Genomic DNA, 23146 nt, shown 5'->3' on the forward strand with positions numbered 1-23146 from the left:
ATTAAACAAATGGAGGACTCTGAAGAGATCACTTTTCTGGCCCCTGTCCCTTGTCACTTACAACAAATCCCTCAGGACAGCCAATGTTCTCTGCCTGAGAATTGAGTTTCAGTTAAGAGCAGCGAAGCTTTCATTTAAAATATATAATCAAAGGCATGTGGGAAACTGATATAAACACCACACACAAACACACCCAGGCTCAGTTGCATCTCAAATTCAACAAAAGTTCAAAGATGCGAAAATATGGAGATACTGATGCATGTGAGACCACCTGCCACACTGCACAGTGGTCCCCTCTGGCCACAGCTGGCTTTCCAAAGCTTGCTTCAGCTACGCACACACAGCCAACCAGGCCAGAACAAAACAAGATATACTGAGAGAAACAACATTCTCGCGACACTTATCACAACAAACTGTTATAGCTGTTCTTTGATGCTAGTTATTGTTAACTATTATTGTTGCCTAGTTTATAAATTAAATTTTATCACAAGTAATTTTAGGGAAAAACAGTAAATATAGGATTCACAGTGACAGGCATCCGCTGGGGGTCTTGGAATGAATCCCCAAGGATTAATGGGAATCTATTGCATATGGAAATATAGAGAAAATGAAATAGTTTTTTTTAATATTTATTTTTTAGTTGTACACAATACCTTTATTTTGTTTATGTATTTTTATGTGGTGCTGAGGATCAAACCCAGGGCCTTGCACGTGCTAGGCAAGCACTCTACCGCTGAGCCACAACCCCAGCCTGTGAAATAGTTTTTTAAACTCACAGACACCCCTACAGATCCACAGACACACAAATGTATCAGTCGAGAACGATGTCAACACAAATCATTACACAGCACACTAGGGAAAGCAGAAATGGAATCCATTATGACACGTGTCCTTGAATATTCAGGGCCATCCCTACAGGTCCAAGAAACAGAACTCAGGGAGGCAGGACTGGAGGCACCACAGTGAGCTCTGAGCAGTGACTTGCTGGGTGACCTGTGCTGGGGTGAGGGGTGGTGTAGGCCAGCAGGGGCTATGGAGAAGCTGGAATGGGACAGAAAAGTCCTGGGGAAACAACTAGGCTTTGCTCAGTTCAGCCTGACACCCTCCAGGGCCTGGCCCAAGGGCAGCAGCAGGCCCTTTCTCCTGTGGCCAGCTCTAATTCTGAATTTCCACAGGGCTGGATCGTCAGCCCAAGACTCCCCCTTGAAGCCCACTCCCCAAAGCAGCGAAGATCTCCCCACAGCTGCACATCAGGACCACATCACAGTTTGAAGTGGGAATCAGGAGCCCTGAGTCTTGGCCCCATGTCACTAATTCACTGTCACTTCAGCCATCTGGGCCTCAGGTTTCTGAATGCAGATGACTGAAAACATCCCTTCCATGGGTTTGTTATGAGCATCAAATGGGGCAATTTGAAAAGACCACACTGCCTGAATCCTACAGACTGGACAGTGTCTTTTGTCTCCCATTACTACCCTTTAAGATCAACCCATTCCCACACTTCCCAAGCCCAAGCTGCTTGGAAAACGACGCCCTGGTGCTCACCCTTCCTAAGCCAGGACTCCTGCCAGCTGCTTTGGAATCTTTAGAGGCCTGTACCACCAACTTTGCATGGAGGAGAGGGCTGGATATGGATTTCATTGTGTCCCTGTTGCTAAGCCCTCTACCATTTCTAGCCCTGACCATGTGGGCTTCCATCCCCACACCCCAGCATCAGACTTGCCCAGAACCCTCTCAATGGCACCCTTGTGCCCTCCTCATGACTCACTTTGCCCTCTTCTACTCAAACATCCACAGTTCTCCCTACCATAAAGCACCAACAGCCCATAACTGAACAGGTCATTGGGTCCTACCAGCACCATTTTAATGCCTCCAAGTTCTACTGCCCCTGCCTGAGTTCCAGTCTACTTCTCACCTGGATGACTTCAATGCTTTATTGTTTATCTTGCTCTGCCAAGTTCTGTTTCTGCCACACAGAACCCAAACCAACTTTTCTAAAATTGAAATTTGAACATTATTTCCTTACTTAAAATCATTCAATGACTTCCTCATACTTTCAGATTTAGCTTAAAATTTCTTGTCAAGGCCAAAACCTGGCCTGTGGTCACCTCTCCCACTGCACCCAACATACTCCATCTCCCAATATCCAGTTCCTGAGCTAGAGCTTGTCAAGTCCTCACATACCCACCAATGACTCTTCTTGGAATGAACTTGCCTGACTTCTCTTCTCAGCCCAGATCAGGGATCATTTTGCCCAAGAAATCTTTTCTGTTACGCGAGAATGGTAGGAACTCCTCTGCTTAACCTATTCACCATTCAATCCAGTACCATATCCATGGGATTACTGTTATCATCAACACTTTCTCTGGATCTAGTAGTGGCATATGCTTGTAATTCCAGCTACCCAGGAGGCTAAGGAAGGATAGTAATTTCGAGGCTAGCCTCAGCAATTAACGAGACCCTGTCTCAAAATAATATATAAAAAAGAAACTCAGTGGTAGGGCATTTGCCTAGCATATACAAGGCCCTGAGTTCAATTCATCACTTGCCCCAATCTCTCCCCCCCCCCCCAAAAAAAAGACCTTTTTCTGTCTCTGCAACAAGATTAAAGCATTTTAACACAGGAACACAGGGGTGCTTCCATCTCCTGGTACCCACTACAGGCCGTGTGCACTGTAACCATTACTAAGCCTTGTTATAAGGGTACATTCAAATAAAAGAAATTTCAGTCTAAAACAGATTAGAAGCTCAGAATTAGAATCTTGGTGCTAAAAGAGAACAAATAACATCTAATCTCTTCATTTTGTAGATGAACACGGAGATTCGAAAAGAACATTAAGGCGGAGCCTGGACTGTCAACTTGCCTCCAAGCCTCCAACCCTTGGACTTAGACCACACCCAACCCCAGCCTCACTCCATCCTGCCCTGAAGGAGGCAGCATCTCTACGTGCCCCACCTTTACAGAGGAAGAAGCCCCCTCCCAGCCCATCCCAACCCACCGAGATCTGACAGCAGTGCTCATTTTCCTGGAACAGAGGTTTGGGAAGACCATGCACACAGCTGCAACTTCTACGGTGCCTTCCTCTCACTATTCTTTACCTCCAGTTCCACCCCCCACCACCCCGCTCATTTAATCGCACACTTATTGAGCACCTACTATGAGTCTTTCTGCAAAGAGCACTGGCCCCCAGAAGCTGATCTACAGGGGAGGTGGACACAGACAGGGAACTCAGAACAACGGACCAGGTCAGGAGGGGCGGTGCACAGGCGACCCTCCGCTCACCATTAGGTTCTCCCTCGCATGCTTACGGGCCTCCCTCCTGACCTCGCTGCCCTGTCCTGCGGCCCTCCCCACCCCGGGCCGGGTCCTTTCCCCCTCGGCTGTGTGGGGATGGAGAAAGTTTGGGGCCCGGTGCACCGGGACGTGCGGGGCTCCCGGAGGCCCGCGCCCCCTCCCTCCGCTCCAGCCCTGGCCGGGTGGAGCAGGGCGGGAGGAGCGGGGCCGGGCACCCGGCCATCCTTCGCACTGCCCCTCCCCGCCCTAAATGCAGAGGGACTCGGAGGGAGGGGGCCGGGGAAATAAATACCTTTGACTTTGTAGCTAAGGTTAACGGGAACTGCCACCCCGGGGGCGACTTGGGCACCGGGCTCCCGGCCCTGGCCAGTCCCGGGGCAGGCGGGGAGGGCACGCGCACCTGATTGGCTGGTGGTCCTGGCCGTCCCCCAGGCCGTGCGGCCACCCGATTGGCTGTGCGGCTCAGATGACACGCCCGGCCCTATCGAAGCAGCCCGCGGGGCGGCCCCTTTGTTCTCCAGAGCCAATAGCCTGGGGGGCTGACCTCGCCCCGCGGGCGCGCGGCCCCGCGCAGCAAACGCGTGCGCCGAGGGCTGTGAGGAGAAGGGCAGGCGCGGTCCAGCCACTGGTGACCGCGCGGCATCACGGCGCCCTTGTCCGTCCTGCCCTTGAGACCAGCTCTCGGCCTCGGCGCGCCCCACTTCCCGTACTCGCGCGTATTAATGTCTGAACTCAGGGCGCGCGTACGGGTTCCGTATCAGCTCCGCAAACGTTTTCGGAGCGCCCCGAGTGTTGCCAGCCACTGGTGTCTGTGCTGGGAAACCATCCCGAACCACAAAGAAGCCCCGGCTCTGAGACTTCCCCTCGAGCTCGTGTTTACTCTGTCGTCCTTTTTCTTTCCTCCCTGAGAACCTGTGTTCCCTGGGTGGTGCTGCACACATCGCAGGAAGGTGCACGTGCCCGGTGCGTGCGTGTGCAGAGGGAACCCCCAGCAGTGCCTGGTGATAATATTTACGGCGCTCCAAGCGAGACCGTGGAAACGGATGCATTCAACCCCTTGGTTTCTAGCTGGGGAAACAGGGTCTGATCGGGTTAAGTTACCAGGTCTAGTTTCACCGCGCTCACTAGGGCTGTGATAAATGGAATCATCTCCCAGCTGCTAACCTGGTCCAGATGGCCAACTAGGGTATACAGTTCCCAGAGCCCTCTGGGAAAATGTAGCCCCAATTGGAAGGAAAACCCTCTCACTTATTCCTCAAAAGGGACAAGACTGGGTCAACTCCTACTGGCAGGATTGTCCGCAGAGCTGATGAGAAATTGCCTATGGAGGCAAGATTCAAACAAACAGAAGTGGGGCTGCTCTCTGACAGCCTTGTGGAGGAGGTGGACCTGATGTTCCTTAACCAGTCAACCCGGGATGAGGCATCTGCTTCAGGCCTAGCTGCTGTTCAGTCTCAGAAGCGCAATAGAAATTGAGGGTCAAGATTCTCTTCATTTTGCCACTTGCTTCAAGTACAGTTTTCACAAAAGCTATTTTTCTGTCTCTGGACTTTGATTTTATTCATCTGTAAAATAGTTAATAATTTTCTAGTTGCCCACATATCTTACTGGGCCTTGACAGTTATATTTGGTTATAAAGGATAGAAGCACTTGTGCTTCATAAAACCCAACACACCCTACAGAGCTCTGTCACTAGCAGTCTACCCTTCAGGGTCTCCCTCACAGGGTTACTTTCTGGAGGAGGAGCCACAAAGGCTCCTAGGACTCAGTCCTGCTTCAGAGACCAACATTGTAGTTCCAGGTCTTCCAGCAGCTAGTGTGACTGACCCTGTGAGGTCACTTCCACTCTGAGCTTGTTTCCTCCTCTACAGAGTGAAAGACTTCTCCAAATTGACATTCCTTGGCCAAGGGCATTTCAGGGGTAGAAAGAATGAAGCACATCTGAGAACCTATTCTCATTAAGCTAAAAAATAAAATAAGAGGAGAAGGCTTTTTAAGAGAAAAAAGGTTGGGGGAAGACCCCAAGCTCTTACCACAGTGTAGAGAAACACTTGTGGGGTAGGAGGTGCACATTAAAATTATAAACAGGTCTGCATTACTTAACATTTAAAAAGATAATTCAACACTTTTGTGTAGAAGGAAAAAAAAAGAAAAGAAAGAAAAACTGCCAGTTTTTCAGAAGAGAAGGGAAGCTCCTGAGACAGCTCTGACCCCTCCTGCCTGGCCAGCCCTCCCCTGTGACCGCTGTCTGCACGAATGCTGAGCAAGGGCTTGGGAACCACTGGCTCCTCAGAAAAACTCAGGAAGGAACCAGAGGCAAGTCCACTGTCTCTACTTTCCCAGCTTCCTCAAGACCATCTAGGTGGCCTTCTCTGTCCTTCAGACCTCTCCTTACCAACTCAACCCAAAGCAGTGGGCAGCATAACACAGGACACCCAATACCCATCCTCACACCCAGGTTAAGTCCCTTTAAGATGACAATTTTTCTTGGGGTTGGGAATATAGCTCAGTTGGTAGAGTGCCTGCCTCACATGCACAAGGCCCTGGGTTCAATACCCAACATCACAAAAAAAAAAGAAAGAAAAGATTTTTCTTAAGGTTAGAACCCCTGATCTGATTCCCTCTCCCCTCAGCCCACTGGAACCTCTATATTCCCTAAAAGAGGCAGATGGCCAATGGACGTTCTTGAGACCATGTCCTGTGTTCTCAGGTTCTGACAGATAACTTGCCTTCAACTACACAGATTTTGATTTAGTACCAGGGATTAAATCCAGGGGCACTTAACCACTGAGCCACATCCCCAATGCCCCAACTTTTTTTTTTTTTTTTTGGAAACAAGGTCTCACTAAGTTGCTTGAGATCTTGCGAAGTTGCTGAGACTGGCTTTGAACTTGAAATCCTCCTGCCTCAGCCTCCCAAGTTGCTGGGATTACAGGCATGAGCTACCACACCCAGCAACTACACAGGTTTCTAAGTGGCCCAAATACTCCCCAAATCAATATGAAGCTTTGAAGGTGTTGGCTTCCATCCCACACACTAAGCCCTACTCGCCTCTGTCCATCTCTCCACTTTGTACCTATGTTCATCCTCTCCAGACCCAAGCCTCTCAGGGGTCTGGAGACCTCACAGTAGTTCTGATCTTTGAAACCCATTTCCATCACATCAAGTACATAGTAGGCATTTAATACTTACCTTAATGAAAAGCAGCAGCAAACTCAATTTATCCAAAAAGTATGTGGTAGTGATGAAAAGGGACAGGTTCAGGAGCCAGACAGACCTGAGCTTGAATCGCCTGTGGTGACCGCCAGTTACATGACCCTGAGCAAATGTTTTCATGTTGAAAAGGCAAACAAGACACCCACTGCACAAGGATCACATGAGGCAGTGTAGGGGAACTTCCCTGTGGGGTGCCACCCGCATAGGCAAATGGTGGCTATTCTTAAGCACCACTCTGTGCTGGGTGCTGGGGATAAGTGCAGAGATTTCTAATATAAGCAAAAATAAATGCGCTTGTTGATGGCTGACACTCAAATATGTAGGAAATCCCCATATTCCTCCCCATATGGGAGGAAGACACAGTGAAGGACCTGCAGCAGATGAGCCAGTGAGATCCCACAGGACACAATCAAATCTTTCCCTTTCTTTCCTGGTAACTGGCACCTGAGAAGTCTGACCTGGCCTCAAAGAAGGCTGAACACCTGGCCATGTGGATCTGCACCCAATGTGTGTGGGATATGCAAGCTGGGAACTGTCCTTACTGCTCAGAATTGCCTGTCCTTCCAGAGACTCCTTTGTCATGTTGTCAACCCTCCAGCAGGGACTGCAAGTCTAACCTAAGTCTGTATGTCCCACTGTCCCCCAAAAGGACTGTCAATGCTAGCTCAAGTAACTGGAAGGCCAAGGTGGTGAGAATGACAATGGTGGCCCTAGACTCACCTCAGTGGGTCAGTGACCAGAAACCAGTATCATCGAGGAGGGTACTAGAGATGGAACCCAGAAGCACTTTACCACTGAGCTATACCTCCAGCCCTTTTTTAGGTTTTGAGACAGGATATTGCCAAGTTGTCCAGGCTGGGCTCCAACTTGCAACTCTCCTGCCTCAGCCTCTGGTCACTGGGATTAAACATGTGCATCACAACCTAGTAGGAACCAATATCTTGGTTCAGTTAACTGGAACGCTGGCCCACCACCCAGGGACTGAGCCCAACTTTCTGGTTTGCTGGCCACCTCCTCAGGAAAGGACTAGATGGAGGGTGTAGAAGCCCTCAGCTGTTGCCAAAGCCTCACACAGCCCTTCCTTCCGAGGAAGAAGAGCCATGTTCCTCCCTCCAACTCCAGAGTCCCCAGGGAAAGGAACACTCCCCAGCCACCAGTTCTAAAACCAAATCTTTATTCTCTAGTCTGAAAAGGAGGGTAAGTGGTTGTTCTGTTTAGATCCAGAGAACAGAACAAGGCCCAATAGATAGAAATTATAGGAAAGCAAAATTCGATCATTATAAGGAAGAATTTCTAACAATTAGAATCATCCTACAATAGAACCAGGGCCTCAGGAGGTGGGAGCTCCCTGTCACCAGGAAAGGCTAATATCCACATGCTGGAAATCTTGAAAAGGACACTCAACCAGGATCTTCCCTTCAGCTGACCCTCCAGCATCAGTGGGCCAGTCCTTCCTTCCACAATGAGCTTTGGAAAGAGTGGAAGAGGGTCAGCCCTGGGAGGGCCAATTAGATAAAGCCAGACAGTCCAAGGAGGAAACGCCTGAGAAGGTGATCTTCAGGGAGGAAGAGGATGGAATCATTGGCAGTAGATGGGCCTCTGCAAGCCTGGGATTTCAGCAGGGACATCAGGAAGGGGGCACAGGTAAAACCAGCTTAGTTTCATCTCTTGGGCTGAAGAGGCCCCAGCTGCCTGACAAGGCCAGCAGGCTCTCCAAGGCACGTCCAGCTGGTCCACTTTTCCTCCCGAGCTTTCCTTTACTAAGGACTGTACCACACCTATTTTCAAAAGTGACCTGAAGTAACTCATAATAAAGACTGGGACATTAAGGCGTTAACACCAGAGGATGGACTCTTCCTTCCCACCGGTGGCTCCTGTAGCCAAGGGCACTAAGGGTAAATGGAGCTGCTATTGCTACTTTTCCAGGGCATAGAACAGTCGAGGTGAATGTTGGAAACACCACTCTGAAGGGGCTTTCCTGGCCATCCGGGTTTACTCCCTCACTAACAGGGCGCAGCTCACTCCCGCCTCTTCTTTCCCTTCTGAATTCGCATCCCTCTCCGTCACCAGCTCCAACACGAGCTACCCAAGCCCACTGCCACACTCCTGCTGCGAAGGAGCCCAGGGCCTGTCTCCGTCCCCCACAGCCCCTGCCCTTCTCAGATATCATGCTTCTTTTGGTGGGTCAGGAGTCTCTCCTCATCGTCAAAGGTCTGGCCACAGATGGCACAGCAAAAGGCGCCATCCCGAATGTGGCTCTTGCGGTGGGTGATGAGATTGGACTTCTGACTGAAGCTGCGGTCACAGTCGGGGCAGGCGTAGGGCCGCTCGCCCGTGTGGATGCGCCGGTGGGACACCAGGTTGGACTTCTGGCTGAAGGCTTTGCCGCAGTCGGGGCAGACGTAGGGCTTCTCGCCCGTGTGGATGCGCCGGTGGGCGGCCAGGTAGGGCTTGTGGCGGAAAGCCTTGCCGCAGTCGGGGCAGACGAAGGGCCGCTCCGGGGCGTGGTCGCGCCGGTGGGCGGCCAGGTGGCTGCCCTGGGAGAAGCGGCGCCCGCACTCCTCGCAGGCGAAGGGTCGCTCGCCGGAGTGCACTCGGGAGTGCGCCACCAGGTGGGTCTTCTTGCCGAAGTTCTTCCCGCACTCGGCGCAGGTGAAGGGCCGCTCCCCGGTGTGCTGCCGCTGGTGCGCGCGCAGGAAGCGCTCCAGCCGGAAGCTGCGCCCACAGTCGTCGCAGCTGTACAGGGATGGGGTCGCCTGGGCCTGGTCCCGTGGGGGTTCCAAGGGGGCCTCAGGTGGAGGCTCCGCCGCGGGCTCCGGAGCAATCTTCTCAGGGCCGGGCTCTGCCGAGGGATCCAGCACCACGGCTGAAAGCTGGGGGCTCGCAGCACCGGTGGTGGCCTGCGCGGAGCCCTCAGACCGCTTGTGGATCTTGCTGTGCGACAGCAGGTTGGGTTTGTGCCGGAAACGGCGGCCGCACTCAGTGCACGGGTAGGGCTTCTCGCCAGTGTGGATGCGACGGTGCGAGGTCAGGTAGGGCTTGTTGGTGAAGCGCTTCCCGCATTCTGGGCACTGGTGGGGACGCTCGCCAGTGTGCACTCGGCGGTGGGCGATCAGGTTGGGCTTGTGGCGGAAGCGCTTGCCGCAGCAGGCACACTGGAAGGGGCGGTCCACGGCGTCCCCACCAGGCCGCGGGGCGGTCACAGCAGGGCGACCTCGGGGCCTTGGCCCCAGAGCTTTGGCTGCTGCCTCCTCCAGGGCCTCAGCCACGTGCACCCGCTTGTGAGCAACCAGCTGGTCCCACTGGGCAAAGCTCCGGCCACAGTTGCCACATATGAAGGGCCGGGCCTCAGGGGCAGGGGGATGGCACCGCCGCAGATGTGCTCGAAGTTGCTTTTGTCGCCAGAAGCGTCTCTCACATTCAGGACAAGCAATGGGCCGCCTTGCAGCCGAGTGGGCCCTCAGATGCAGAACCAGGGCCACCCAGCCTCGGAAGCTCTGCCCACAGAGGTGGCAGGTGAAGCCCACGTCTGGTGTGGCAGCAGCATGGACCTGACGGTGCAGTGCTAAGAAGGGGGCATGGCGGAAGCGCCTCCCACATTCAGGACAGGGCAGAGGGAGCCGCGCCTGGCACCTTCGGGTATGAAGCCACAGGGCCACCCAGCTCAAGAAGTGCCTTCGACAGTGGGCACAGCGACGGGCCCTGCCTAGGGCTTGACTGCCTGACTGGGCCAGTTTAGTGCCCTGGTGCCTCAGCCCGCTGGACTCCTTCTCCAAGGTCTGAGGTGACTCCTGGGAGGACCCTGAAAGGAGCCTGGGCTGGGCTGGACCCATGGCCATGGGGCCCCTGCAGCGCCGTTCCAGCATTGGCTCTTCCTCTGCTGAGGGTGGAAAAGCAGAGTCACTCCAGAGACCAAGACTTCCACCCCAGTTCCTTTCCTCCTAGGAGACCCCAGACCCCAAGAGCAGCCCACCCTCTATGGACTCCCAGAGCCCTTGACACCAATCTAGACTCTCTTAATTCCTTGTAGGTTATTTATTTCCATCTTGGATTTCTAGGTAACATTCAAGGATATTTATCTTGTATCTTTATTGCCCTGGAAACTTTCAGAAGGGAGAGATACTGACACTTCTTGGAATCCCCTTGTGACAGCTACCCCAGTGTCAGGAGGTGAGTAAACTTCCAGGGTCAGCTGCACAAACAGGGCTCACCAGAAAATATGGTCACATCTCCCTACAGTGCCCTGTGCCTTTTCAAAGCTTCCCTGTGGCCTCTCCATGTGTCTGCTATTTCCTATTGCCATATTTGAGCTCTGAGCAACTTGGTGAGGCTGGCTGAGCAGTCACTGAGTGCCTTGGTTGACAGATGATGCAAGTGTGAGGCAGCAAAAGGGATGGGCCTTGCCTGAGGTGACACTATAAACCAAGAGCACAACCAGGACTGAGGGACAGGTCTTCTAAACTTTCAGGGCAGTGTTTTTTCCTTTCAAAGACCTGAGTTTGCAAGATGTTGCAAAAATAAATTGCTATAACCTTTCATTCCTGCAAGGCCACAGGGGAGGCAGTTTACGCCTCACCAACCTCAGCTTCTCTGGGCAGCAGCCTGGAGAGTGAGAACAGCCTTACTTGGTGACAGGAGGGGAGCCTGGGGCACCACTCCCAGCACAGACTAATGCCAGGCCACCGCCTGTCCAGACTGCCCACAATCTGCCCGCCTGTCCTCCTCCACCCACACACATTATTAGTACACCGCAGAGCTCTCCTGATCCAAAGAACACCCACAGACCGTTGCCCTGGGGGGAGGGAGCAATCCCTGGCTCTGATTCCCTTGGGGTGCTGGGGATTAGTGGGGCAAAAGAGGGAGAAAGAAAGAGATGATAATCTCTGTCCCCTGCCTAGTCCTGCCCCAACCTGGTCAAGGGCTGCCCATGTTCAGTTCTTCCACGCTCTGGGGAGTCCGGATTCCTGCTGGAGAGCCGCCTACACAGAATGAAGGCTGGGATGGCAGTTGGCCTCTTAAGGGACCTCCTGTACCTGCTCACAGGCTCTATCCAGACACAGTCCCTAAATTCCCTACAGTCTGTTCTCTGGGGGAATACAGACATGACTCATCCTCTGAGGACTGAATGAGCACACAGGAAGATGAGAAAGGGGTCCTTCGCCCAAAGGCCCTATTCCTCTGCCCCGATGGGGAGGACTGAGCACTGGGGCTGTATGGTGGTTTGGGAACACAAGGGCCAGACTCTACCCTGAAGATTGCAGAGCTGGGGATGAGGCTTTTTCCAGCTTTTCCTGGGGATGTTCTTGGGGATACTTCTGCCGCTGCAGCGCCTGCTTCGGCCCACACTCCGATAGCCCCCAGATGTCAGAGAAAACTGCAGCAATAAAGACACCCCTACCCCCATGGCAGAGCTCAGACCTCTGACTGCAGAGAGGCCAGCCTTACCTGTGGGGAGGGGAGAGAAAACATATGTGAGGCTCTGCGTTCTGGGGCGTCATCTTGTGTCCTCACCAGTGTCCAACCCTCCCCCAACAAAGCCACAGCTCCAGCCTTAAGCCCCACAGCCTGCGTGACAGTGACCTTAATGGATCCTGAATGTTCAAATGAGTGTCGCTCTTCACTAAGGAAGCGCATTGCTGCCTTTGGGGGGTCACCTCCTCCCCCGGTAAGGTCACAGAACGAATTCTCTATTCGGTGGCAGGGGTCTTTTCCTGGTGGCCAAAGGCCGGCCCAGAACAGTAACTCTGGACTCCCTGCTGGCTCCCCTTCCCCCACTCTCCCTACAGGAATTCCAGGCCTGTTTCCCATGGGGCTGCCCAGGGCGCGCCAGAGTGACCAGGACTCGGCCAGAATCCCCTTCGGCAACTTGGACGGCCCAGGGTGGTGGAAGGCCGACACCCCGCTTTTGTATTGGTGCGTGCCCTCCGTCCGCGTTCGCTGGCACGCGGCTCCCGCTCCTACGACAGAGCCATTTCGGGTCCCACGCACAGCGCAGCCCGCGGAGCCTGTGCGCAGGTGCGCTCGCCCCCGCCCGCAGGCCCCCCGCACACCCACAGCCGCGCACACTCACGGTCACGCGCCCCGCAGGTGGAGCCGCCCCCGCGGGCCCGCAGCGCCCCCCGCGCCCCTGTCCGGGCCGTACCTCTCCCGCAGGCTCTGCAGGGACGCCGCGCCCGTCCATGGAGCCCCAGGCCGGCCTCCGCGGCCCGCTCCCAGCCCGGCCGCGGCGACAGCGGCAGGTTCGAGTTCACAACTGCCAGGCCCGTCCCCAACCTCCCCCCCGCCGGGTTCCCAGCGCCACGTGACTACAGGAGCTGCCGAGGGTCAGTCGCCGGCTCGGCGGCCGCGGCCTAGGGGCGGGGCGGGGCCGGGTCACCCCTCTGCACCCCAGCCGCGGGGGCCTGCCTGGGAGGGCCGCACCCGGTTGCTGTGGCGACCACCAGCCAGGGTTTTCGGCGGAGAGCAGGGGCTCAAGTTTCCTGACCCTTTGTCCCTGCAGGGGACGCGCGCTCCTGAGCGACCGCGTGGCCGGCCAGTGATCACTGGGTCTGGTTGGTCCGCACTCAAGGATTAAGGGCTCGAAGCTCGTAGGGAGATTTCAGAGAGGGCGCCTGCTGCCCCCTGAGCGTCGAGCCTGGGGCCTCGCCTAGGCAGCGCCTGCCTGCGGCTTCCCGGCGTCCGCGCACCCCTGGCCTCTGTGTGCGCGACGGCGCGCGGCGGACCCGGGACCGCAGCGGCGCACCTGAGGTCTGCGGCCTCGGATTTGTTCCAAAGTGGAGAATGAATGGGAAGGCCAGATCTTGTGAACTTTAAAAGGCCTTCTATTTCCCATACTAAGAAAAAGCAGGAGTTGCCTGGCTACCTGTGGCCTCGGGCCAGACGCAGGGCAACGACTAAGGTGGTCATTTACGCACGTGGGTCATTTCGGTTGGAAATGCGCAGCAGCCAGTGTGGCATCTGCGGAGGCAGGTGTAAACCTGTGCCAGTGACTCACCCACTAACAGGTGGCCTTGGCTTTCCAAAGAAAACACTTCCTGGGGTTTCCAGGCTAATACAATTTCCTCTCCTTTAATGCTTTCAACAAAGGCAAATTTTGAATTGTACCATTATTTTTAAAACACTTTAAAATCTGTTGCATAAATAGGAAATAAGGGAACATCAAGATCCCTCATGCTTTCGACCTCCTCCAATTGCATTTGATAGTTTGATATGTATCCTCCGGTGTGTTTTCTATGCATGTTTATTTCATGTTTGGCATAATTGGGGTGATGCCTGGTATAAAGTCTGCCTTTTTTCACTTAACCCATTAGCGTGAATTTACTCCACATTTAAAAAAATATTTTTATTAGTTATAGGTGGACACAATGCCTTTATTTTACTTATTTTTTATGTGGTGCTGGAATTGAACCCAGTGCCTCACACATGCTAGACAAGTGCTCTACCACTGAGCCACAACCCCAGCCCAAATCTTCTCCAATTTTTTAAGAGATTTTTTTTTTACATCACGATTCTTAAAGGCTACATAAATGTACAAATAAATATCTAACAAATTTTCTCTTTTTTTAATATCCTTTATAGATTCATGTCTTATTTCAAAATTCTAGAAGTAGGGAAATGATGAGTCAAAAACAAGGCATATTTTTAAAGAGTTTTCTAAATTAACAGGAAAATTTATGAGTTTTTCCTGAAAAGTGGCTATTTTTTTTCTACAGCCTTGACAACACTGGAGATTTTTTTCAAATTTAATTTAAAATGATTATTTCTCATTGTATTGATTTGTGTTTCTTAGATTTCTAATTAGCTGGATTGTTTTGGGTTTGGTTTTGTTTTTGAGACTGAGCCTGGCTGTTTTGCCTAGGTTGATCTTGGAACTCCTTGGTAGAAGTGATCTCTCACCTCAGCCCCCCAAGTTCTGGGATTACAGGTGGGTGCTACCACCCCAGCCTCTGGATTGTTTTCACATGGTTATTTATTGCCAGTTTGTGTTGTATCTTTTGTGAATTTTTGTCCCTTTGCTCTCTTTTTTTCTGTTTGTTCATTTTAAAATTTGGAAAGTTTGGGACTGGGGATGTAGCTCTGTGATGGGGCACTTGCTTGCATAGGCGAGGTACTGGGTTTGACCCTTAGCACTGCATAAAAAAGTAGAAAGAAAGAAAAGCAAGCTGAGGGCGGGGGATGCAGCTCAGTTGTTAGAGCATCTGCCTCACATGCACATGCCCTGGGTTCAATCCCCAGCACCACCAAAAAAAAAAAAAAAAAGGAAAAAAAGTAAGCTGAGAAGTGGATTTCACTGTTTGGGGGATTGTGCATAAAGTGCAAGTATTAACTACTGTCTTGCAAATGTGTGTTCTCAAACTGTACTTGAACATCCCTCCACCTCCCACCCAGAGTGCCTCCCTTCCTCCTGCTAGGCAAGCATTCTACCATTGGCCCAGGTCACTGAAGCCAGAATTAAAAGAAGCAGTCAATATAGATAGGTAAATTTGGGCTGGGGATTTGGCTCAAGCTGTAGCGCGCTCGCCTGGCGTGCATGCGGCCTGGGTTGGATCCATACAAACAAAGATGTTGTGTCCGCTGAAAACTAAAAAATAAATATTAAAAGTTCTCTCTCTCTCTTAAAAAAAAAATCTGTATCTATATCTATATCTATAGATATAGATATATAGATAGATAAATCAGGTCAGATCAAGGAGGCCAATTTGGGTCTGGGAAGTTGGAGAGGGATTGAAATACTACTGTCTTCAGAGAGTTAAAAGTTGTTAATTACACCCCCTTCCTGCCCAGATCTCTCCACCTTGGCCTCTCCAGCCCATCTGCTTCTCACCTTTTGGCCATCCCACTGAACATCTCCTGGGCCTAGTCACATATGCAGGAAGGATAGAAATAAGGGAAAGAGAGCAGGAGAACAAAGGAAGCCTAGGACATATTTTAAAAGGCAGAATGCCCGGCAGGGTGGTGCACATCCCAGTGGCTGGGGAGGCTGAGAAGGGGGATGGCAAATTCAAAGCCAGCCTCAGCAAAAATCGAGGCCCTAAGCAACTCAATGAGACCCTGTTGTCGCGACCCCTTGCCCGCAAGGAAGATGCAACTCAGGAATCTTCTTTCAGCAGTTTATTCAGGCCCTTGATATTTCTTCTTCTCCTTCTTGGATGCCCCTCCCAGCCTTAATAAAGCATCTCAAGCCCCAATGCAAAGCTGCCACGTGGAGCTTTCTCATAGGGTGATAAGGGATTACGTGCCAACTCTCCAAAAAAGGAGTTGTTTATCACAGGCCACAGTGGAAGCCGGCGCCATCTTCTAATGGCGGCCACGGTCTATAGGAACGGCTCACCACACCCTGTCTCTAAATAAAATACAAAATAGGGCTGGGGATGTGGCTTAGTAGTTGAGTGCCCCTGAGTTCAATCCCCAGTACCATCACACACTCATCCCACAGCCTAAATAAGTAAATAAACAGGACAAAAGGCACTCACTTCCCGGGAAACCAGGATACCAGCTATGGCCCCTTTCTCCCTCCCAGGAGAAGTCTGCTTTATATTTTGTTTATTTTGTTTTTGGTGCTGGGGATCGAACCCCAGAACCTTATGCATGCAAGGCAAGCACTCTACCAACTGAGCTATATCCCCAGCCCAAACCCTGCTTTGTATGATTGCTTCCACGTGCTTCAACATGTGAGGAAGAAGAACGGGTAACCAGCAGTTTCATCCCCAGCCTTGATTTTTTTAATTTCTGAAGAACGGTTCGTTTTTATGTGCTAAAACCTATCAGTCTTTATGATTTCTCCCTTTAGATTTCTGTTGAGAAGCCACACCCATCCCCAAATTACATTCTAGTTGTAGTCATTCTCTCTCCACGTACAGATTCTGTATTTTGTAAAAAATATTTTTAGTTGTAGATGGACACAATACCTTCATTTTGTTTATTTAGTTTTTTTATGTGGTGCTGGGGTCGTGAACCCAGTGCCTCATGTATGCTAGGCAAGCACTCCACCACTGAACTACAACCCTAGCCCTTGTTTTGTTTTTTGTGTCCATACTGGGAATTAAACCCAGGGTGCTTTACCACTGCACTACATCCCCAGTCCTTTTAAAAATTGTTGTTTTGTTTTGAGACACGGTCTTGCTTAGTCCCCCACGCTGCCCTAGAACTTGCAGTCCTCCTGTCCAGAAGTCTTCAGAACAGCTGGATCACAGACCTGGGCCGCTGCACCTGGGTTTTTTGTTTTAATTATTTTTTCAAAACTTCTCTGCTGGACCCACTCACTTTTTTTCCAAATGAACTTTAGAATTTCTTGTCAGTATTTTAAAGACCCTGCTAGCATTTGGAGAGAATGAAGATTCGCGTCTCTCCATGTATTTGAGTATGATCTTACCTCTGATAGTCAATTGTTTATTTGTAGATAAAATGCATGACTTTTGGGCTGGGGTTGTGGCTCAGCGGTAGAGCTCTTGCCTCGCATGTGCAGACCCTGGGTTCGATCTTCAGTACCACATAAAAATAAATTAATTAAATAAAGGTATTGTGTCCAACTACAACTTAAAAATAAATATTTTAAAAAATGCATGACTTTTATACTTCCCATGAAATAAAATTCACAAATATGAAAAAAATCTCTGCCAGATTATGTGGTTTGGGGGTTCAGAAAATATGGTCACAGTATATTGTAGAACAAATGTCTGGTTTGGTGGTTACAGAAGAATGGTTTTCCTTCCAACAATACAATAAGTAGACCTTCTGGTTTTTACCTAAATGGCTTGTAATAATACTTAATAATTAGGGAGTCTTTATTTTGTGTCAGGCATGGTGATAAATACTTCACACACCTGTCTCATCTGATCCTCTCAATAACTCTACAAAACATTCTCTTCTGATCCTCATTCTACAAATGAAACAACTGCAGAGCGCAGGGCACATGCCTGTAATCCCGGCTGGGGAGGCTGAGGCAAAAGGATCTTGAGTTCAAAGCCAGCCTCAGCAACTTAGCAAAGCCCTAAGCAACTCAGCAAGACCCTGTCTCTAAATAAAATATAAAAAAGAGCTGGGGATGTGGCTCAGTGGTTAAGTGCCCCTGGGTTCAATCCCTGGTACCAAAAAAAAGAAAAGGAAAAAAAAGAAAGAAACAACAAAGACCCAGAGATGTTATAGAATTTGCCCAAGGCCAAACAGCAGATAGTAGCTAGTTGGAACCTAAACAATGCCACTCAGCCGCACTCTTTATTTTGGGGGGATGGAGATTGAACTCAGGGGCACTCAACCACTGAGCTACATCCCCAATCCTATTTTGTCTTTTATTTAGAGAAAGGGTCTCACTGAGTTGCTTAGTGCCTTGCTTTTGCTGAGGCTGGCTTTGAACCTGTGATCCTCCTGCCTCAGCCTCCTGAACTGCTGTGATTACAGGTGTGCGCCACTGTACCCGGCTCAGCCTCACTCTTAACCACCATACTTGTACGTATGGAAAAGGTACCAAGTGCTGGGCCAGCACCAAGTAAATGTGAAATGCCTGTGGTTAATGAGAGAGTGTGTGCACCAGTGCTACTTGGTCATTACAGGTCTACTTGATTCCTACATTCCTGCAAGAGTCCCAAGACAGAATTCCTTCATGGACTTCTCATCTGCAGAAAGGTTCTCAACTTAGACAGGGCCCGTGTTACTCCTCCTTCCAGCTCCCCTGAGGAGAAATGTCTTTTGCCCAGTCAGGAGTTCACACCCTGCTGTAGCTCCTTTTTCCAGCTCCACAAGGAGAAGAGGAACAGCAAGGGAGCTGTGGAGGGATTCCTCAGCCTTTATGCCAGCCAGAACTTTAAGGCCTTGGTATTTGGACTTTTGCCCTTCAAAATGTCCTCTCGACAGAGGGATGGTCCGGCAACCTGCCAAATGGCCAAGCCCAAAGCCCGAAGGATTGTCCCAGATTTTGATATGCCTGCTGGAGAAAGATGGGGCTGCTCAGAGGTGCACAGCCCTCTGGACAGCAAAAAGTAAAAGGGCCCTGGGAGGATCCCTCTTGTCCAGCAGAGCCTGGTCCCTCTATTGGGTTAGATGGCTAAATAGGTGGGGCATGTGAGGGGCCGCAGAAGATGTCTCCAAAACACTCTTTGAAGACACCTTGGATTGTTTAGAAGTGGGGAAGACAGCACCTCTTGCAGATGTTCAGCCTCAGACCTCCCCATGGGACTCACTCATGCATCCAGCAAATATTTAATCAGTGCCCACCATCTGCCATGAAGCCAGGTTGTGACCCAGACAGAAATGGTTCATGCTATTTTACCACAATGAGAAAGGACACTGAGATGCCTTTAACTCTGGTTTAACATTGGAAATATCCTCTTGGGTTACTACTTAATACAAAATAAAACCAAACGCTTGTTGGTGGTTTTTGAATGGTTAGTTGTTGCAAAGGTAGAGGAGACCAGGGATCAGGAGAGCAGACAGGGAATCGTCCTCTAACAGCTTACTGTAGTGATTCCTGTTAATTCCTGCCTCTGAGCATCCCTAAGGCAGACAGCAAGGCCCTCACATCCCACAGACAGGTCAAGAGGAGGCAGAAAGCACATCTGTCACTGACCTCATGGAGGACAAACATGCCACGCTTAAAAATCCGGCATCTTTGAGTATTCCCAGCTAAAGGACAGCTCAAGAAAGCAGTAGGGGAGACCAGAATATGTCACACTGAAACGAGAAGGATCCTTTAGCTAAGGGCAATTAAGAAGTAAATGCTGGTCTGGGGCTGTGGCTCAGTCATAGAGTGCTCCCCTAGCACATGTGAGACACTGGGTTCAATCCTCAACACCACCTAAAAATAAATAAATAAAATAAATACATTGTGTCCATCTACAACTGAAAATATATTTAAAAAAAAAAAAAAAGTAAAGCTGGGTACTGTGGCGCACGTCCCAGTGGCTCAGGAGGCTGAGACAGGAGGATGGCGAGTTCAAAGCCAGCCTCAGCAAAAAGCGAAGCACTAAGCAACTCAGTGAGACCTTGTCTCTAAATAAAATACAAAATAGGGCTAAGGATATGGCTCAGTGGTCGAGTGCCCCTGAGTTCAATCCCTGGTACCAAAAAAAAAAAAAAAAGTAAATGTAAGCTGGGCATGGTGGCACACACCTGTAATCTCAGTGGCTCTCGGGAGGCTGAGGCAGGAGGATCACAAGTTGGAGCACAGCCTCAGAAACTCAGCAAGACCCTATCTCAAAATAAAAAAGGACTGGGGGTGTGGTTCAGTGGTTAAGCACCCCTGGCTTCACTTCAATCCTCAGTACCATACTATATATATATATAGTTATATGTTTTATTTATATATAATATATATGTATATGTATTTTTTAAGAAATAGATGCAGAAGTCTCTCTGTTCATTTGACTCAAACAGGACAATCATTTACAAAGACAAAAGCTGCCCACCTCCCCACCAGGGAGAATAGGTTAGCCATTTAAGACAGCTTTCGACCCTCCTGGCCTGGGGACAGTACCAAAGGAACTTTTGCCGACTAACCCACTTTTGTCTGCGGGTGAACTTGCCTTCACACAGGTTATCAGCCCTGAAGACCCAAGTCCTTTTCTTTTGTCTTGTAACTTCTCTGAAAAGTCATTGTTCTTGGTTAAGGATGCTAGATCCGCTGGAATTCAAAGCCACCTCTTTGAGAATGACTCATTTCTAGGTGTCTTCCATGCACATGTGAAATAAATGCACTAATAAACTTGAATCTGGGGCTGGGGATGTGGCTCAAGCGGTAGCGCGCTCGCCTGGCATGTGTGCGGCCAGGGTTCGATCCTCAGTACCACATACAAATAAAGATGTTGTGTCCGCCGTAAAACTAAAAAATAAATATTTTAAAAAAAAAAACTTGAATCTGTCAAGCACAAGCCTGTAATCCTAGCAACTTTGGAGGCTGTTAGGAGGATGGCAAGTTTCAGCAATTTAGCAAGGCCCCAGCAACTTAGTGAGACTCTGTCTCAAAAAATAAAAAGAGCTGGGGATGTCACTCAGTTGTAAAGCACCTCTGGCTTCAGTCCCCAGCACCTAAGTAAATAAATAAATAAGTACTTGAGTCTGTCCTTCTCTGGATTGTTACAGGGGTCTGTTCTAACTTAGAACCTGTTGGGGTTGAGAAAAAATTCCCATAGTCACCTTGGCACAATGAAGTAGGCCCCTACTATGACCTTCTAGAGTGTGTTCCCTCTAAAACTCAGGTTGAAATTTGCTCACTATGGTAGTGGTATAGGGAGGTGGAGCATATAACAGGTGATTAGGGCAATAAGAGGAAATAGTATGAGGCCCTCACCAGATATGGCTACCAGATCAAGCGTATGCCTGTAATCCCCATGGTTTGGAAGGTTGAAGCAGGAGGATCTCAAGTTCAAAGCCAGCCTCAGCAAAAGTGAGAACTAAGCAACTCAGTGAGACCCTGCCTCTAAATATTGTACAAAAATGGGCTGAAGATGTGGCTCAGTGGTTGAGTGCCCCTGAGTTCAATCCCCAGTACCCCCCGCCAATCAACCTCTTTCCGCTATCAATTTTCCTAGTCCCAGGCATTTTGTTATAGCAATAGAGAACAGACTAAGCTCCTAACTTTCCAAGGTTGTGTGAAAATTCTTAAGGAAAAGATCAAAGTGCTCCTAGTTCTGCAGTTCTTAAAATAGCTTTGAATGCATGAGAACACGCATAATGCATGGCAAGGACAAATGCTGAAAGAGAAGCCCTGGGTTGAGATCAAATGTCAATCTTCACAACTCAGTGGCACATGTCACCCTTCCATTGCATATCTAGTTCCCAGAGCCTATCTTTTGCTTAAAAAAAAAAAAAAATGATCAGAAAGGTACCAGGTAGAGAGCTCAGGTTTCCTGCGGAGGAGACTGGTATGTAGGCACCTGGAGCTGTGAAGCACTCCTGCTCAGTCTCCTGCTGTCTGCAGCTGCCACGTGGTCAACAGCAGCCTCTAGCAACTGGCCTTCTACAGCAGCTGCCTCCAGTCTCCCTGCCTCCTCTCTGACCCAAAGAGGCCAACAGTCTTCACTTAATTAATTTGATCCTTCAATTGGGATTGAACCCACAGGTGCTTTACCACTGAACCACATCTCCAGGCCTTTTTTTTTTTTTTTTTTTTTTTTTAATTGGAGACAGTCTCATTAAATTCCTGAGGGTTTCACTACACTGACCTTGAACTTGTAATCCTCCTACCTCAGCTGCCAGAGTCGCTGAGATCACAGGCATGTGCCACGTACCCAGTCATTTTGATCCTTTTAAATATGAATTGGATTGGATGGCTCTCCTGGTTGGAGGATTTCAAGGGCTCCCATGACATTTTAAATAGTATCCAAATGGCTTCCAGGACTTGTAAAGTCTCCATGACTAACTGGCCTCTCTAACTCCATCCAGGTCACCCTTGATCCTTGCTGGACACGGCCCCAGCCACTGTGGGGTGATCTCCCTCCAGGTCTTCTGGTCTTCACTGGCCCTGGATTCAGATTGTGGCTCAGTCTCCTCTCCTCACAGTGTCTCCCCGTCTCCTGGAGCTGCTGTGACAAGTCACCACCAACTGGGAAGCTTAACATTTATCCTCTTATAGATCTGGAGCTCAGAGTCCACAGTCAATTTCATTGGGCAAAAAGGAAGGATTCTGTTGGACCCTGCTCCCTCCAGAGGCTGTGGGGACAGTCCTTTTCCTTGCCTTCTTGCTTCTACAACTGCATCCGCATGCCTCCATAGCCCCATGTATGCACCACAGCCTGGCACCCAATAGCTGCAAATTCACGCCCCCTTAGCTGCCACCCCATACAACCTCCTGCCCTATAGCCACGTCCTTGGTCCTTGTGGCCCTTAGCTTATGGCCCTTCCTCCATGTGCAAAGCCAGCATCTAGCGCCCCCCTGTTGCCACTCTGATCTCTGCGGTCCTCAAACCTCCCTCTGTCTGCTCTCATAGACAAACAGGATTACACTCAGGGCTCACCCAGATAATTCAGGATAATTGTAAGGGCAAATACAAGCTAAAAAATAAGAAAGGCAAGTTTTGATTTTCCCTGGTGAAAAAAGGACTCTCTTAGCTCTACCCCTTTTGGCTAAAGCATCTACTTTAGAAAACTTAAAATCCACATGATTATGAAATCTTCTCTGTCCATTTAAGTAATACATAAGAAAAAAAAATTTAAGCTAAATAAGCCTTTGGCTGCATTAACGGAGGTCCTTCTTGAGGACTAGGAGCCATCTCTTTGAGATGAAATCATCAAGGAAGGTAGAACTGAACCTCCCAGGTCACAGGGAAAGGGGAGCTGAACTTCAGCAGGTGCAGGCCTCTAAATTGCAAATCTATGTCTTGTCGTAAAGACACCAGCAGACGGGCACAGAGATGCACTCCTTCGATCTCAATGACTCCAGAGGCTGAAGCAGGAGGATATAAAGTTCTAGGTCGGTCTGGGCAACTAAGCAAGACCCTATCTCAAAATAAAAAATAAAATGGGGTGGGTAGAGCACCTCTGGATTCAATCCCTTACCCCACCACCACACACACACAAAAACAAAAAAAACTATGAGCACCACACCATCTTCTCTTGAAGGTATTCATGCAGCTCTTAGGCCGTCAGTCAAAAGTTAGAAGGTGGACTTGGGCAGGATTCTAGAAACTTCCCTGGGACTCCCAA

General features: G+C 50.0%; 2 protein-coding genes across 14 annotated transcripts in view; both read right to left on the bottom strand.

The window, feature by feature from the left end:
- Window positions 1–11842, bottom strand: part of Znf775 (zinc finger protein 775) — a 27258-nt gene extending 15416 nt beyond the window's left edge. For 2 of the 6 annotated variants that reach the window (XM_027943358.2, XM_027943355.2), the window contains exon 1: window positions 6488–6606. The gene's annotated coding sequence lies outside the window, so the exon portion shown is untranslated. Of the gene's footprint in view, window positions 1–3283; window positions 3341–3587; window positions 3674–6487; window positions 6607–11758 lie in introns of those variants that run through there. The other 4 variants (XM_027943357.2, XM_027943354.2, XM_071610971.1 and 1 more) reach the window with 3 other exon arrangements.
- Window positions 7669–12782, bottom strand: Repin1 (replication initiator 1). Of its 8 annotated transcripts, none has more exons than XM_071610937.1 (3): window positions 12654–12782; window positions 11759–11885; window positions 7669–10388 (listed from the first exon to the last, which is right to left on the bottom strand). In XM_071610937.1, exons 1-3 carry the CDS (start codon window positions 12690–12692, stop codon window positions 8671–8673), a joined length of 1884 nt encoding a protein of 627 aa, XP_071467038.1. In that variant the 5' UTR covers window positions 12693–12782; the 3' UTR covers window positions 7669–8670. The 8 variants fall into 8 exon arrangements, with proteins under 8 accessions (XP_071467038.1, XP_071467036.1, XP_071467048.1 ...); XM_071610935.1 differs by having other exon boundaries at window positions 7669–10391; XM_071610947.1 differs by having other exon boundaries at window positions 11759–11956; window positions 12654–12758.
- Between the last annotated feature and the right edge of the window lie 10364 nt (window positions 12783–23146).

This window comes from Marmota flaviventris, chromosome 1 (assembly GCF_047511675.1).
Source record: "Marmota flaviventris isolate mMarFla1 chromosome 1, mMarFla1.hap1, whole genome shotgun sequence".
Taxonomy (NCBI): domain Eukaryota; kingdom Metazoa; phylum Chordata; class Mammalia; order Rodentia; family Sciuridae; genus Marmota; species Marmota flaviventris.